The 17,963-nt window shown below is 41.4% G+C and overlaps 2 protein-coding genes across 9 annotated transcripts in view; one reads left to right on the top strand and one right to left on the bottom strand.

Annotated features, from left to right (window-relative positions):
• fkbp11 (FKBP prolyl isomerase 11) overlaps positions 1-782 on the top strand; it is a 10,338-nt gene extending 9,556 nt beyond the window's left edge. For all 3 annotated transcript variants that reach the window (XM_048618953.1, XM_048618954.1, XM_048618955.1), the window contains one exon: positions 549-782. In XM_048618953.1, the coding sequence (XP_048474910.1) occupies positions 549-766 (218 nt within the window). In that variant the 3' untranslated portion in view covers positions 767-782. The remainder of the gene's footprint in view (positions 1-548) is intronic.
• Positions 783-5,189: 4,407 nt separating this feature from the next.
• On the bottom strand, positions 5,190-17,892 carry ccdc65 (coiled-coil domain containing 65). 6 transcript variants are annotated; one of them, XM_048618944.1, is made up of 9 exons: positions 17,789-17,892; positions 13,587-13,729; positions 12,676-12,843; positions 11,625-11,794; positions 11,235-11,373; positions 8,728-8,925; positions 7,835-8,053; positions 6,649-6,801; positions 5,190-5,511 (listed from the first exon to the last, which is right to left on the bottom strand). In XM_048618944.1, exons 2-9 carry the CDS (start codon positions 13,716-13,718, stop codon positions 5,206-5,208), a joined length of 1,485 nt encoding a protein of 494 aa, XP_048474901.1. In that variant the 5' UTR covers positions 13,719-13,729; positions 17,789-17,892; the 3' UTR covers positions 5,190-5,205. The 6 variants fall into 6 exon arrangements, with proteins under 6 accessions (XP_048474901.1, XP_048474900.1, XP_048474897.1 ...); XM_048618943.1 differs by having other exon boundaries at positions 13,587-13,739; positions 17,789-17,844; XM_048618940.1 differs by having other exon boundaries at positions 13,587-13,739; positions 17,670-17,808.
• Positions 17,893-17,963: the final 71 nt, after the last annotated feature.

The following is a 17,963-nucleotide window of genomic DNA, read 5'->3' as shown; positions in this document are numbered from 1 at the left end:
AATACAGTGAGGAAATGGGTAAAAACAACAGTGGTATAGAATGTCATATTTTGCAGTCTAGCAGAAGTGTTCCTAGGGGCAATCAGAACCATAGGACAGAAGCAATTGAGAGAGAAGTTGGAAGCTACAGATCGGACTGCGAGCATCTATAAAACTGCAAGATATTTATAATGGTACTGCCGAAGATTATGGGACAGGTGCTGGAAGAACCTCCCAGGGAAAGGACAGGCTTATGCCTTACACAGTTAAACATTGCTGACAGGGCAAGTAGTGTTTGGCTCAAAGGAGAGAGCTAAGCTTCTGAGACCACGGAGTTGTAGGAGTTCCACTTGAGCTTAAAGGAAGACCAGTTGACTACAACAATCCATAGTCAAAATAATGAATGGAACAGCACAAATTTCATTTTCTTTGGGTTTATGGTGGTGGAACTACTTCAGATTCCTCTTCTGAGGGTGACTGGTATTTTATTACTAAGTGTGGTTTAAGTGCTGCAATATCCTCAATGTGACTGAACATTAAGTTTTGAATTTTGCTTTTTTGTATTTCAGGAGATTCTGTATTGTTGTTTGAGACAGAGTTGATCACTTTGGTGAAATCAACATACTGGAAGAAAATAATGGACAATGTAATCCCAATTGCCTGCCTCCTACTGGTCCCTGGACTTTTGTGTCTAATAGGCTATTATCTCTATCTTAAAGCAAATACACCAAAAATCTCCAAACGGAAACTCAAAGAGGAGAAAAAAAGCAAAGGAAAAAATAAATAATTTTTCTGCAAACTTGTTCAGTTGTGTGTGCTTCTATTTTTTAAAATGGGGAAGAGTTGGTTTGATTATTGTCTCCATCATGAGAATTTCTTCTTGTTCAACCAGTGGCATCTGTGAATAATCACTTGGTTACAGACAGTTGATCATTACTGCCTTCAGGTTAATCTGCGTAGGTTCAGCTTTAGGTCAAACTTAGTTTCTGTAATCAGCATTATAGTACTTCTGACATTATTGAAGGTGTTTTCCTCACTCACATACTGGTCCTGCCCATGTATCAATTACACAAGATTGTTATTTATAAAAATGCATTATAAACAATCTACTGTTAATTTTGGGGGAAAAAATTGCAGTGGTCAAGTGTGAAGATACATGTTGATCAGCTTTCAGATATAACTAAAATAAGCTGAAGTGGAGAAATTGTTAGAGAATGGAGTAAGCTGCGAGAGGAAGTGGTGGAGGCTGGTACAATTACAACATTTAAAAGGTATCTAGATGGGTATATGAATAGGAAGGGTTTAGAGGGATATGGGCCAAGTGCTGGCAAATGGGACTAGATTAATTTAGGGTATCTGGTTGGCATGGACAAGTTGGTCTGAAGGGTCTTATTGTGCTGTACATCTCTATGACTTTGTAACTGTGGAGTATGAGCACTACATGACCCTTAAAGCTATTTTAGTCTGTAGTGATGCATTATTCAAGATTGCATAGAAATGCAAAAGTGTGTTAGATTTTAAACATGGGTGTGTGACGTTATTGTACAATACTTATCAAATTTTGCTGTTATTTCAATGGTGGACAGCTCCATCCTTTTACATAGGTTAAAACCTCCAGTGAGATGTAAATTTGCTACAAACACATGAATTGTTTGTCAAGGCTCAAATTTCTAAACTTAGTCACTTTGTTTTCAAGTCAAACCATTTCATGAAATGAAGAAGTTGGAAGATGTAGCCTAGAGCAATCTGAATCTACTTCCAAAATAGGTGTGAATACTGAATAACAAACAGGTCATAATTCAGCACTAATTAGCAGTGAATTGGAAGACCTACTTCCAAGAGGTCATGACAACTGGTGTGAGAATTGGAAAACCACAGTGGCAGAGTTGTATTCATTGAGTGAAACAGTGGGGGTGGAAAGGTGGGAATCTTTAGTTTGCATCGGTGGTGGAGGCCGATAGCACTTGACACTTAAATACAAACTAGAAAGATATTGCATTTCCTCAGGAGTAACATTCTTAAATTGGGCCACAGAAGCTAAGAAGTCACACGACACAAGGTTATCTTCCAACAGGTTTATTTGAAATCACAAAAAAAAATCACTCTGAAAGCTTGTGATTTCAAATAAACCTGTTGGGTGATAACCTGGTGTCATGTGACTTCTGACCTTGGCCACTCTAATCCAACACTGGCACCTCCACATCATGGACCACAAGTCAGAAAGCTGGTGACAATCTGCACTGAGGCCTGTGTTCACCTCTTAGGCCGTATCAACAGCATAATGGGGAAGTGTTAGGATTCTGAAGTGCAATATAGATTTGTCTCAAGTTTTTTCAACTGTGATATCTGTTGAAATATGGAAACATTGGCCTGCAAGTTACGGAACTCAACAACAGGTTGCCTCGTAATCACCAACATAGTTAGTTAACTATAATAGCTCAGGGTTTCTGGGTGAGGACAGATGTTCTGCTGCTTGTGGCAGCACAATGACAATAAGGTAACACAGTGTGGAGCTGTAGGAACACAGCAGGCCAGGCAACATCAGAGGTGCAGGAAAGCTGACATTGCGGGTCAGGGCACTTCTTCAGAAATGGGGGAGGGGAATGGGGCTTTGAAATAAATAGAGAGGGGGGGGTGCGGTGATAGCAGGTGGATAGTGGAGCGGATAGGTGGGAGAGAAGACAGACAGGTCAAGGAGGCGGGGATGAAGATAGTAAAGGTGAGTGTAGGTAGGGAGTTGGGATAGGGGTTGGTCAGTGAGAAGGGAGGGGCAGGTAGGTGGGAGAGAAGACGGACAGGTCAATGAGGCGGGGACGAGAGGGGGGTGCTGGTCTTGGGATGACGCCGGGGGTGGGGAGATTTTGAAGCCAATCCCCACCACTACCTACCTACACTCACCTTTACTAGCTTCATCCCCGCCTCCTTGACCTGTCCGTCTTCTCTCCCACCTATCCGCTCCACTATCCACCTGCTATCACCGCTCCCCCCCACTATTTATTTCAGAGCCCCATTCCCCTCCCCCGTTTCTGAACAAGGGTCCCGACCCGAAACGTCAGCTTTCCTGCTCCTCTGATGCTGCCTGGCCTGCTGTGTTCATCCAGCTCTACACCTTGTTATTCTCAGATTCTCCAGCATCGGCAGTTCTTACTATCTTTATGACAATAAGGGTGACTCTTTTCCACAGTAGAAATTTGTGAAAATTCTACCTTTTAAAAAAGGGTTAAATTTAACTCTCGAACAATCAATCTGGGCAGGAATTCAGACCTGCAAGCCTCTCATCAGAGAGAAGACTTGAAACACTGAATTGCCCCTCTGCAAGCAATCCGCCCTGGCAAATCACAGACCTAACCTGTTTCAAAAGCAGAGATAACAAGGTGTAGAGCTGGATGAATACAGCAGGCCAAGCAGCATCATAGGAGCAGGAAGGCTGACGTTTCGGGCCTAGACCCTTGTTATCTCAGATTTTCCAGCATCTGCAGCTCCTACTATCTCTGTTACAAAAGCAGTTCTTTTTCATATTTTAACAGCGTTCCAAATATATCAATTCTGTATCACAGATGTTTATACAAGAAATGAATGGAAAGACTTGCAGTTATAGTGCCTGTCAGCCTCAGGAAACCCCAAGCTAATGAACTACTTCTGATGAGCCATGACATAAATGTTCTCTAGTGTGTCTTGAGAACTGAGCAGTTTTCCGAGCTTAAATGCAACATAACAGAAGAGCTAATACTAAACCAAGAACACCTACACTAACAAAACATTCCTGACCAGACATGAAAATCCTACCAGCAGCAGCAGCAGAGACAACTCTTTCAGGTGAAAATGTGGATAGCCTACCTTGACTGGATCTGTTAGTGGCGACTAAGGAAATTTTGAGAAAATAGAGAGTGAGTGAGCTGGTATGCACAGATAAAGCTTGAAGGACTGCAGTATACTGCCATTCTAATATGTGTTACTCAGATCAATTCATTGAACTCGATGGCTTCTTCAGAAAGTAATATATGTGCAGGCTCTCAGCTCATGGAGTTCTTGAGTCTTTGCAGATGAAGTAGTTGTTCTTTATTCAATATATTGTACAGTGTCTGTGTAAATGTATGGGCATAATTTTCCCTTATTGGAGGCGGAGAGAAGGGGGAGTAATTAGACAAGTTGGCCTTGTTGAGATACTCACCAATTAAGCCCTCGGTGAGAAGATTTATTGGGGACTTTCTTGCCCTGTCACTGATTAAGGCTGTTAAGTGGTCAATTAATGGCCTCTTAAGGGCTTCATTGACCACCTCCACAATTACCTGTCATCTGAGCAGGTAAGAGAGCTGATTTGTTTCCCAACTGGGAGACCAGGGTGGCCTGCCTGTCATGGTTGTTGGGGGAGAGGGATGTTTCAATCCAGGAGCAATCAGAAGCATGGATAAGGGAGTGGCCTCTGAAAGCTACTGCTTTTTCCTTCTTCACACCCCCTGGCCCTCGTTGAGTGTCAAAAGTAAAGACACACTTACTTTCTTGCTGCTGGATTCCCCTCAGAGGGTTTTCTAGGGTAGACGTAGAGAAGACGTTTTCACTCGTGGATAAGGCCAGAACCAGGAGCCAGAAATATCTTACCCAGTGAGTGGTGAGAATATAGAACTAACTACTACATGCATTTAAGGGGAAACTTCTTAACCAGATGAGGGAGACAGGGTAGAATGATATGGTGATGGGATGAGATGAAGAGGGGACAGGGAGAAACATGGATGGCGCAAAAACTGTAGGGTGGACTTGTTGGACTGAATGGTCTTTCTGTGCTATAATACTTTGTCATTCAATAGTAAGAATTCTTATCTAAACCTCTCCCTGAGATTAAAAAAAAATTATCTTCATCTTAACTATTAGCAACAGGTTGAACAAATAATTTGCATTCACTCAGCTACTGTGTTAGACACTAAGTAGCTTTGTTACATTGAGACGATAAGCAAGATAATTGGTACACCATTTTTTTTCCCACACATCAACAATTACTGTTGGAAGAATGTACTTTGTTTCAATAGCAAAGTAAATTTGTACAGAGAATTTGATAACTGGTTGATGCAGTTGCCGATTTATATATTTATTGAATGATAAATAGCTACTCACGTGATAATTTAAGTTAATTAAGGAAAAAATATCATTTAGTGACACTGGTCAGATTAATCACTGGTTAGTAAGGTAAAAGACAGACAGAAGACATTGACACATGAATTTAAGTGATTATTAGACTGTGTGATTAATGATGTGTGCAGCCTCAATCACATTGTAAACCGGCTTTGAGGCTGCAGATTCTATCACAGGCATATTCATTTTCACATTTGTTTTGTTGTTGATGACAATGAGAGGGTTTAGGTTTGACAGGATTTCCTCATTGACAGAGATTCCATCTAAGTACTGTTTCAGGAGTTGCCGGAGACGTCTGTTCTCCTGCAGCAAGGTATGTTTCTCTTTCTGCAAAACAATCTGGTCCAAACAAACCTTATTATAGCGCTTCCAGAATTGTTCCAGAGCCACACAATCCATCATTGCCTTAAAAAAAAGAGACAAAGTGCAAATTTACTATACTATAGAATCTAGGAAAAGCAATTATTTGCAGCAGATCCATCTACAAAAGGCAGCCAACATCTTCAAAGCCACCCCATCCCCAATCCTGGTTATAGTCTCTTCCAACCTCTTCCATCAGGCAGAAGATACAGAAGCCTAAACACACATACCAACAGGTTCAAGAACAGCTTCTTCCCTGCTGTTATTAGACTGCTGAATGGACCTCTCTAATTTCAAATCTAATGTTGGTCTTGCTTTTGTCCGCCTCCTGTAACCTTGTAACCATAATCTTGTACGCCTCGCTCTGTCTAAACACCATATGATCTGTATGTCCTTGTAAGCTATGATCTGCCTGTACTGCATGCAAAACAAAACTTTTCACTGTACTTCGGTAAATGTGACAACAATAAAACAAATCAGATCTGGGAAATGAATTGCCCAATAAGAAAAATCACATCTTTTTGTACCCAAATTCCAATTTGGATCAATTTCAGCTCTGGTTTCAGGCAAGTATTCAAGATTTGACTCCAAGCGAATTTGTTATAAGAAATCATTGAGATGAGTGACAATGGGCAATGACGTTAAACAACTTTATTAAACAGAGTGAATCCAAGCTATACTAAACAAGGAGACACAGTGATCGCTGTTAACCATGGGTGGTAATCAATCACTGAAACATCCACACAGCCTCAGGCAATACAGCAGCATTGGAATGCTTAACTGAGGTAAACTAGAGCTCAACTTTAACCCCTCATTTCATTACAATATTTTACAACATGGTGATTGTCACAATTATGTATAATTTACTTTGCTGTCCAATTGGATGGACATAATATCCTAAACTCAGAAAGGTTACAGAAATTAATTGCAGCATGCAATCTTGTGAGCCAAATCTCTGTGGTCCATGAGACATATTCTTCAGAGGCAAACCCTTCGCACATCTACCAGATACAAATTCTACCGTGCCTATTCACCTCACTCAAATCATATCTTACTCTGCCCATTCCTACCTGACAGAAACATGTTACACCTCATCTACACCTTACTTTAGTGTCAATTTAGCTTCCCAATAAATTCCAACCTAAGCAAACCTGTCTGAGTTTGAGCTTGTCCACTTCTCACCTCAGCAAGCTCTTCACATGGCCTCATCATCATCAAATGCTTGACTTTATTCTCTTCTTCCGGGGTCAGAGAGGAGGCATAGAATGGGAGAACCTTCTCTTCTTCTGTTTCCAGTTTCCTGCACATCTCTGCCATCTTCAGTATGTGCTCACCCTAGACATATCAAAGCAGCAAGCATTCACTCGGTGAAGAACAACAATTATTCAAGATTTTACTCCAAAAGGATTACTGTCATAAGAACTCACTGAGATGAGTGACAATGGTCACTGATGTTAAACAGCTTTATTAAACAGGGTGGATCCAAGGTAACACTAAACAAGGAGACTCAGTGATCACTTGACCCTGTGTGGTAATCAATGAAACATCCACACAGCCTCAGGTAATGCAGCAGCAACATCTGTTAAACAGAGACCATTTTATTTGGAGAGGATTGATACATTGATAAAATGGAACCTAGTGACCATTTGGAATTACCATGAGAGTTGTTCTTCACATGATTGGAAAGATGTGCTATGTTGAAGTTATGCAGAGTTAATGGTGATAAGCATCATTGCACCTATCATGTTGTTGCTAAAATGTGCATAATGTAGGCTAGATTTTGTAGTAGGGATAAGTTACTTCTTAAAATCAGTTGAACAGAACAAACATGAGATAAATAGAAGTAATCTTACAAACTGAACTATGGTAAAGTGCTGATATGTTAAATAGCTTGGTACTTTGCTTGATTACATTTCATAATTGCCAAGGCATATATCCTTGATCTCTGTCTGCTACACCTCATTCAAGCAATTTACCCTCCTGTTTCTCATTCAAAATCCTTTCTTCCCCCCAAAACAAACCCAAACCCCCATCTTCATCCTTACCCTCTGCACGGCGCAACTTTGCATGCTTGGTGGCGTCAGCCTGAAACTAAAACTCCCCTAGCTCCTCTTCCTGCTTCCCTCTTTCTCAATGTTGCTATTCATACAGATTTGATTTGTTCTGTCAATGTTAGGAAAGTCCTATGTTATCACCACTACTGAAAACAAGACCACTGCAGATTCACAAGAAACAGATTAATTATAGGCTGGCTCCTGATACCTACACAGATTAATCAAGCAGGCTTTCCTCTGTCCACTCATGTTAACGAAAACGCTGGATAAACTTGCACCTTTTTACATTTTATTCAGGAGACCTGTGACTTTACCTTATCACAAACATCCTTCAGTGTTTTGATGGCAGCATTACTCTCCAGGGTTAGTTTGATGAGTCGCTCGTGCTCACGAGCTCGGAGGTAATTCATCTGGCTTTTCTGCATCAGGAAATGCTGCTTAATTGTTTCTTTTTCATTCCGTAATTTTTTGTTCTGTGCCTCACACTTGCGTGAATTAGCTGCTATCTTGACCTTCAGTGTTGCTATTGTATCCTATTGGTAAAATAATAAATAAATGGAGCATGTCAAATTTCTAGTGATCAGTGTAAAGAGTAAACTTTATTCTGATATTTTAGGAACTGAGAACTCAGGCACTTGCCAAGGCAATATCAAGATTGAAAAGTATAGGTCGGAAAATGAAGTCACTAGGAGAATAGTGATGAGGTGAGACCAAGCTGGAGTTTGAAGGCTGAAGATAACATACAGACAAGATGGAGAGAGCAACACAGTTTTGAGGTGCTGATTTCACACAATCAATCATTCTCCAAACCTTTCCCACTAGGAGCACCTGGCTCTTCATGATTTTTCAGTCAATAAAAATGAATTTGTCTCTGATTCACCAATACGTTGAACTCCACACGGGCAGTGTTAATTCATAAAATCTGCCCTTAGATTTCTATAGTAAAGATTCACTGGGGAATAATTTTGTGAGCTCCAAATATTGTTCAGAGGATCTAAAACACATAAAACTGAAAGGGACAAGAAAGGCTACAGAGAGAAAAAGAGGGTCATTTATATTCTAAACAGCAGCATACAAATCCAACCTCAGTAAAGTTGCAGCTTTAACAATGCAAGGTTTATAATTGAGTGTTTTTTCCAAATACTGTCAAATTAAATGCAATGACTGTGCTGTGATACAAGTACAGTGAGTATTTAGTTAGACTTACTTGCATTTTCTGCAGCCTTTTCATCTGCATTTCAATCTCTTTTGCACTCTTTTCATCTCGTGCTTTCAGAGTTTCAAATGCAATTTTTCGATCCTCAGTTGAGTCGATATAGTTCTTCAATGCATGTTGAAACTGCAGCCACAAATCTTCCACTAATCCTTCCAGATTAACTCGGAGTGAATGCTTCTCCTCCAGACTCTAAATGCAGCAAAACACACCACTGGTCTCATTAAGTTCTAAGGTGTTACTTTGCTTAAGTGAATTAGAAACAATAGAAATGACATAAATAAACGTTCTTCATAGGAAACCATTCTAGGTTCTGCAGTAATTTTGGCTTGATAACAAATCTTATAAGAATCATGAAGATACAATAATCAGTCTTAGTTCTGACAGTTAAATATTAGTTTGATGAAATCATCTTAACAGGACAATGACCTTGGGTCAGATTTTGCACTACGTTAATTTTCATCAACAAACCTGTGTATAAACAGCAGCAAGTGGTATTGACTTCAGCTCTCTGTATTGCAACTATGAGTCTTGCTATTATTTAAAAATCTAAAGAACAAAACACTTGCTTAATTAGGACAGCTAAGAACATCTTAAGGCCATTCATAGGAAACTCACACAGATTTTCATAGAGTTGTGCAAACAAGAATGAATTAGAATGAATGCAAACAGTCTGTCACATTAACGGGTGAATATAAAAAAGGAGTTCATAGTACTACACCCTGGGCAAACTGTCCATTGACATCTTGCAATGCAGCAGAAGGAGAAAGCACTCTGGATGTATAGGGGGCATAGAAAGTGTGCAGAACTAGTTACATTTATATTCTACCTCAATGTGCTGCTACTTTTCAAGACAAATTACATCTTACTAGAACTCATTCCCAGTTCCTTAGGTCAGCCCAGAGTTCAGATTCTCTGTAACATAAGACCACGACACATATTGCTTATTTTGGTGCTGAGCCAGTAGTGTCACAACTGGATGGTCAAATCCTTTATCATTTCTATTCATTAGTTTGTTTGTTATTTGAAGGTGTGAATTACAGGCCCTTTGTGATTGGCATTTTCTGCCATTATTGCATGGAATATGCTACATATGCAATGAAGCTGTTCAAAAATCAGAATATTACTATCCTGAAATCTCATACCGTCAAGGTACTTCCATGGGCATTTCTGAAGAAGGGTCCCGACTCGAAACGTCAACTTTCCTGCTCCTCTGATGCTGCCTGGCCTGCTGTGTTCCTCAAGCTCCACACTGTGTTATCTCCGACTCCAGCATCTGCAGTTCTTGCTATCCCCTTCCTTCTAAGTTTCCCACTCCCCTACTAAAGTTGTTGACTCTCACTAAGATTCTATTCCACAGGCACCTGTCATCTTCATGGCCATTGCTCGGTAGTGAGCTATTCAAACGTGGGACATCACACCTCAACATCAAAGACCTTCTTGAGATTTCCCTGAAGGTTCGGAAGCAGTAGCTGAACCGTTCTGCTCAGGAAAGTCCCAAGTCCATTGTCCATGATCCATATCTGGGTTGTTTCACATCCAGGGCTTGAAAAGACAAAAGTCAGTCTCTGTATCCAGATCCTGATCATTACTCTTGTGTTTATTCATTTGTGGAATGTATGTGTCACTGGCATGGACAAAACTTCTCATCCAGTTATCCTGGAGAAGGTGGTGAGCCGTCTTCTTGAATGGCTGTATCCTACATGGCATAGGTACAATGAAAATGTTCACTTTTCTGTAGTGGTATAATAAAACTGAGTGACATACTGGACTATCTCAGCATTGTAGATGACAATTACAAGTCAACGCGTGGATCTGGAATCACATGTAGTCCAGACCGACAAAAGATGGCACATTTCCTTCCCCAGAGGACATGAGTGAACCAGATGGGATTTTACAACGGGCAATAAACAACAGAGGATATTTTGATAACAATCCGGAACTTTGATGACGACCATTATGGAGAGCGACTTTTTTTTTTTTAAATCTAGTTTCAATAATTAATTGAATTTAAATTCCCCAGATGTCACAGTAGGTCTTGAACTCTCATCCCCGAATCATTAGCGCAGGCCTCTGGATCACTAATCCAGTAACATTATTGCCACCATCCTCCCTAAGCAGTAAACCCTTGCTAGAAAGTAAGTGTGCATAGATATTGGAAGTGAACAGAACTACACCCCACAATACCAGCTGGGCTTCGTACATGAAAAATGCCTGTTTTAATCAATGAAGTCTGTCTTCAGAAGGGAATAACAGGTTCGGTATGAAAACAAAAGAACGTTTACCACTTAGATGCTCTGTGGCAATGTTTAGACCCAGAAACAAACACACACACATCCAACTCAAGGTTTGATCTTATACATTCTAGAAATCTTACAATATGTATTGAAGATCATAGATTTTGATGTTAACCAGTTATTTCCTGTGTTTTTGTGAGCACTTGATCACATGGTGTCCACATCCCTTGCTTCATTCTATCGGTGGAGTCCAAGCTTCCTTACCTTGTTTTTGAGGTCATCCCTGGTACTGTTGAATTCTTGTCGTGCTTCGTTTGCGACTTCTCCAAAGATCTGGTCCATGGCGTACATGATATCCTCCAGATTGGTCATCTCTTGCTCATGCTGCACAATCATTTGCTGTCTGTCAAGATGCAAACTGAATTCAACTATCACTAGAATAACAACCACCTTGTTATCCACAACACACAGACCAGATCACACTATTATATTTTCCTCAGTTATGTAATTTAAAGAGAGCTTTAAGCGATTGAAAATCAATCTCATTTTTCAAAGTGGAAATGACCCATGGGTACTGTGGAAAGAGCTATGACTGCCATTTCAAAGTTCAGTAAATGCCAACATCTCTTTGCATTCCAAAAACTGAACACTGACCTCTCAGCATCAAACTCTTCTTTCAGTGACGCCAACTCTGCCTCAAACTCATTCTCTATTATGATAAGTCGACTGCGTTGCAGATCCACCAGCTTATCCACGTTCTGAATATGGTTCCGCAGGGCCGTTGCGTACTGTTCCTCTGCCTCTTCCAAATCTTTTGTTAAAGCCTGGAAGACATATAAGAAACAGATTACAGATTCCTCTGGTGGCTCACTGATTTTAATTAGTCCACTCAACGTCAAATTCTTTGATGTAACTGTTTGGGGGTTCCTCGCCGCTACATTCCCCACATCATGCTACCATAGTATGAGCACTACAAACTGGGTATGATCCAGATTTGCGATTCCTGGTTCCCAATCTCAGTAACAGCATCAGTGCAGGGTACTGAGCGGACATGGTGACTGGGAAATGAGAAATCACCCTGGCATACTGTTTGCTAGTGCAAGTGCTTGCAGTGCAACAGTAACCAAGGCTTTGCAAATGTTGCATTTGTCCTGTCAGGCAGCAAATGGGATGTGCACTGCAGGCAAAACAGAGTGAAGATGTTAGCTGTTTCAGTTACAATGTTGAAGGGAAGATTGTGTGGCCATCAGCAATCTGACTGCCGATGATGAGAGAACAGCATCCAGAAAATCACTGCTTCAGACAGAATGAAATCTCTCACTTTAACAGAAAGGCAGTCTCCCTACAGACTATTCACCATTCAAATCTTCATCCACCAACAGACACTCGTATATCTGAATATTGTTTGATGACCCTATGCAGGCTCGAGAATATGATGCATGAATTGTTAAATAACATGGTCATATATGCGCACAGTTCCAACATGAGGATTGATGCTGTGACATGGTGCAGCCAGTAGGAGGCCATGCTTGCAGGAAATGTGGAAACCTTTGTGCTTGTGCACTGTCCAGCTGGCAGTCAGCTTGTTTCTTTAAAGGGGAGTGAAAACGTGAAACATGTTTTGGGCCTGGTCCTGCTTTCGCTAAACAGCTCATTACATATCAAGACACAATCCTAGGTCAGTGGCAATTTCTCCTCATCTTACTCTGATCACACCGTCTTTCCGGTCTACAATTCTTTCAAAGGTTTGGCTCAGGATCTCAATGTCCTTCCTGAGTTCTGCAGCTTTTGCCTCCCGCATCACGGTGCGCCACTTCTCATTTAGCTTCAGCGTGTTAAGACGGGTGTTGTGCTCTTCCTTGGACAGTTTATCCTGTAGGGAGAAAGAACACTGGTGATTAAGCAGAAAGAGCAAGACAAATCACACCACAATTGCACTATTCAAACCACGAAATAAATACAGGATAAATTCCATGGTTACAGGTGTGGGTTGCAGGCTGAGTATTCTGTGGCACCTACTGTCCCTCAAAATCGGGAGTGTGATGGAATATTCCCCCACTTGCCTGGACAAGTGCAGCTCTGACAGCAGTCAAGATGCTCAACACCATTTAGGACAAAGCAGTCTGCTTAGGGGCATCCCATCTAACACCTTCAACATTCATTCCCTCCACCAGCAATGCACTGTGGCAGCAGCATATATCTGTATAAACCTGCTTTCTGCTGCTGAAGGAAGCCACCCTAGCAGCCGCCAAGGCAGCACCTTCCAAACCAGTGTCACCTACCATCTAGAAGGACAAGGGCAGCAGATACATAGGCACAACACTCTCTGCAGGATTCCTCCTCTCCCCTCCCCCCAATCACACACTATTCTGCCTTGGAATTAGATGGCTGACCCTTTCCTGTCACTGGGTCAAAATCATGGAACTCCCTTCCCAACAGTACTGGTGGTGTACCTACACCCTGAGGACTGCATTAGTTCAAGCAGGCATCTCACAAGCACCCTGTGAATGGCAATTAGGAATGGACAATGAATGTCGACCCAGCCAGCAACAGTCATGAACGAATAAATATGAAAATGACACTTCTGGAAAAAACAATTAGATTTGAAAGAAATACCTTTAAGAATTGATTCAGCATATCCTCTTTCTTTTTTTGCATCTCTTCCTCTTCCAGCATTTTCTGCTGCATGTACAGCAGTTGCTCCTCCTCGGTCATTTTGGTCACTTTTTTAGATCCCTTCTTCGGCATTGTGATTCAATCTGTGGATCACTGAAGAGATTCCCAAGTCACCAACACAACAAACATGTGACCATGCACACAAGGTTACAATGCAATACTTCTGACTTTTCCAACTCTGTCACTTTAACAGTTTAAGAATTTAGGGATCTCCCATTTAAGTCAGAGATGAGAAGTATTTTTCTTCCCTCTGAGGGCCATGAGCCTGTGAGATTCTCTTTGTCAGAAAGTGGTGGAGGCAGGGTAATTGAATATTTTTAAGGCTGAGGTAGATAAATTTGTGACTAGCAAGGGAGTTAATAGTTATTGAGGTAAGGTAGGAAAGTGGAATCGAGGCCACAATCAGATCAGCCATGATCTTATTGAATGGCACAGCATGGCTGAATGGCTTATGCTACTCCAAATCCAAATGTTTGTAACCAAAGAAAATGGATTCCAAGTCCCATTTTAAAACATCAGTGATTTTGATTAATATAAAGCTATGTCACATGTTTTGTAACATGTGCCTGTAATGGCCACTTAGATAATGACTAAACTATACTCATCATCACTGGAGCCCTCCCAGCTCTGATCTTCACAGTAGGTAGGTGCTGTGGCACTGTGCTCACCGTAGGAGACCTGGGCAACCTCAAGCTTTTAACAACATGCCATCTTAAACCCTGCTACCAAGAGCCTGGTGCTATCCTAACCCAGGAAATAACTAAGGACTCCCTAGTTACCTTGTCCTCATAAACCATCTTAATTGCCAAGAGTAACGCATGGAAGATCAATTAGTAAATAAATATTTAGTTTTCAACATTTGCGATTATTTTCTCTATGCTAATCCACAAATCAGATTCATTGAGTTTGATTTCCAGGAGCTCATATTAGTATTTAGAAGTGACACCCTCTTCAACTCCTTCCCTGAAGGGTTTTAGGGTCCTGAGTCTTGTTCTTACAGAAACCCAGCAACTTTTGTGGCTTTTTCCTCCTGTCAATCTGCAAGTGACCAGATTTATCAAGCTTGATTTCAATTATCTCAGTCATTAGTCCAGCACCATAAACACTAGGCTGCCAGATCATTTTACATGAGGTGCTTGGGTAGATCGCATTCAATACGATCATGGTTGATTGAATACTTCAATACCTTTCGCCAGCCTATCCCCATAACCCTGTATGCCACTGGAAATCAGAAATCTATCAATCTCTCTCTTAAATATGCTCAAAAACTGACCTTCCACAGCCCTCTGGGGTAAAGAATTCCAAAGGTTCACAACCCTTTGACTAAAATAATTTCTCATCTCTGACCTAAGAGGCATCCCCTTACTTTTTAAATTGTGGCCCCTTGGTTTCAATTTCCCCAGCTAGAGGAAACATCTTATGTGTATCGACCCTGTCTACCCCTTTAAGTATTTTCTAAGTTTCATGAGATCAACTCTCATTCTTCGAGAATACTGGCCCAGTTTGCCTAATCTCTCTCCACAGGGCTCTCCCATCAGGCAGAGGATACAGAAGCTTGAACACATGCACCTGCAGGTTCAGGAACAGCTTCTTCCAGGCCATTATTAGACTGATGAATGGGCTCTCTAACTTCAATTAATGCTGATCTTGCCTAGCGCATGCCCTGTGTGACATAACCTAATGCCTCTAAGTATTTTTTTCACCCTATGATCTGTATGTCCTGGCTTACTATGATCTGCCTGTACTGCTCATAAACAAAGTTTTTCACTGTACATAAGCACATGTAACAATAAATCAATCAAATTAAATCAAATCAAAAAGTCCTGCCATGCCAGGAACAAGTCTGATGAACCTTTGTTGTACAGCCTTACGGCAATATCTTTCCAGAGGTAAAGAGACCAAAACTGCACACCATACTCCAGGTGCAGTCTAACCAATCTCTTGCACAACTGAAGCAAAATTTCACTACTCCTGGACTCAAATCCTCTTGCGATTAAAGGCTAACATTCCATTTGCCTTTCTAATAGCTTGCTACATCTGGATATTGGTCTTAAGTGACTAATTGACTAGATCACTTTGTACATTCACACTTGCAACCTCTTACCAGTCAACAAATACTCCGCACACCTGTTCTTCTTACCAAAGTGGATAACCTCACATTTTTCCACATTATATACCTTCTGCCATGTTCTTGCCCATTCATTAAGCCCGGCCAAATACTCCTAATGCTGCTTTACATGTTCCTCACAACAGACTTTCCCACTTAGCTTTCTATTATTCACAAATTTGAAAATATTACATTTGGTTCCAAATCAATGACATCAGTTGTGTACAACAGGGGCCATATAATGAGCCTCGTGGTGTCTTACTAGTCTCAGCCTGCTAATGACCCATTTATTTCTGCTCTCTGTTTTCTGCCTGATAGTCAATCATTAATTTATGCCAGTACATTACCTCCTATCCTCTGTACAGTGATTGTAACAAGGTCAACCAAGTGCACCTCATATAATATGAGTTCCCTGATTGGGGCTGTTAATCTAGTTCAATCATTGAGCCCTGGCTAGCAGATATAAACAAGAGTGTCAGAGGTTCTGCTCACACTGAAAGCTAGCTCTGAGGAAGCCGGACCAGCGTCAAGCATGATGCACGTGTAAATAAAGGGTGACTTGGTGACAGGAAACCAGGCTTTGTGGAGTTATTTCACTATGTGCTTTAAATTTTCTACACAGCCTCCCCAAAGAACTTCCTCAAAATCTTTCTGAATATCAACAGATACTATGTCCATTGGATCTCCTTTATCAATTTTGCTCAAAACTGCTTCAAAAAAGCTCCACGTTTGTTAAACATGATTTCCCATTTGCAAATCCATGCTTTGTCCAATCAGGTCATTATCAATTACGTGCCTATTTATCCCATCCTTTAGAATAGATTCTAGCATTTCCCCTATTACAGATGTAAGGCTAACAGGTCTCTAGTTCCCTATATTCTCTCTCACGGCTTTCTTAAAGAAAACGGAGTGATATTTGCTCTCTTCCAAGTTGCAGGAATCATTCCAGAATCTATAGAAACAATAGATTCAACTCTAAACTGCCTGTGTCTCCGGAGAACCTAAATGACTTAACTGGGACTGCTGCAATAACTTACAAGTCGCAGCACAGGTGACTCACAAGTCTGCCCTTTAAATTTACTGTGCACCTGTTCAAAAAAAATTGAAAAGATCCAGGGCACTTAAATAAACTATATTCACAATCCTTTTTTTTGTTTAGAGAACACATTTCCTGTAGCTCCTTGGAACAAAAACAGTACAGGCGTTTTCTCTAGTGTGGCCAATATATATCTCTCAGTCAAATCTCTAAATCTCTATTTGCTCAATATCACATTCCTTTTTGGGGGAACATGCTGCGCACAAATTGATTGCCGGGTTTCGTACACTTCAAAATAAAAGAGTTTTTTTTTCCCCCCCCAAATTCGCAAAAGGGAATATATAATTACAAATGGCTTTCTGTAAAAAAATCTTTTTGACCGTTCAGGTAATGGAAAAGACCCATTGATAACTCCTCTGGAACCAACATTTTAAAGGTAGGTGAATAAAACAAACAACGGAAGATCTGAAGTAAAAACTGAGAACGCTGAAGAAACTCAGCAGGTCTGGCAGCGTTTGTGGAGAGAGAAACAGAGTTGAGGTTTCGAGAGATAGTAAGAACTGCCGATGCTGGAGTCTGGGAATAACAGTGCGGTGTTGGATGAACACAGCAGGTCAGGCAGCATCAGAGGAGCGGGAAAGCTGTCGTTTCGAGTTGGGACCCTTCGAGAGTCCAGTGGACCTTTTTCGAACACCATCAAAGTGTTTCTTTTTCCCTGAAGTGGGATTTTGCTGGACACAACTTGGGCTGCCAGCTTTTACCTGGATGGGGAGAGGGGGCGGGGAAAGAAACGCACCTAGGAATCGCTTTGGCAGGCCCTGAGGATGGGAGAGGCGCTACACAAATGAAGTTCGGTCTTTAGGGCGCCTGGTCCCTGTACCTGTCTCTACGTACAGTGAGTGCCTCTTCTCCTCAACCCCCTCCGGTTCTCCGCCTTGAGGCTACCCCCATGAAAACTACACACGGCGGCTGTCCGACGGTAACCTAGCAACCACTCGCCTTCGCACTGCCTCAGCAACCGCCAACGAGCAACCACTGGAACAAGATGGTGCCCCTCCCCTCCCTCCGGCATCTTCTCCTGCAGCGGCCCCTTTCGGTCTGGAGGCGTCGTCTCATCAAGTTTTCAAGGTCATGTTTAACCAGTCCACGCCGAGAAGTACAATTTAAACGTGTT

Source organism: Rhincodon typus, chromosome 41, assembly GCF_021869965.1.
Source record: "Rhincodon typus isolate 14 chromosome 41, sRhiTyp1.1, whole genome shotgun sequence".
Classification (NCBI taxonomy): Eukaryota; Metazoa; Chordata; class Chondrichthyes; order Orectolobiformes; family Rhincodontidae; genus Rhincodon; species Rhincodon typus.
Note: the sequence above shows the minus strand (reverse complement) of the source record. Positions and strands in the feature narration are given on the sequence as shown.

Coding starts and splice junctions, on each gene's coding strand:
- ccdc65 (XM_048618944.1), bottom strand. CDS start 13,718: ATGCCGAAGAAGGGATCTAAAAAAGTGACCAAAATGACCGAGGAGGAG. Junction 6,802..7,834: donor TGAAGGATGTTTGTGATAAG/GTAAAGTCACAG, acceptor TGATATGTCTAG/GGTGAGCACATACTGAAGAT. Junction 5,512..6,648: donor CATGTGAAGAGCTTGCTGAG/GTGAGAAGTGGA, acceptor CTTTTTTTTAAG/GCAATGATGGATTGTGTGGC.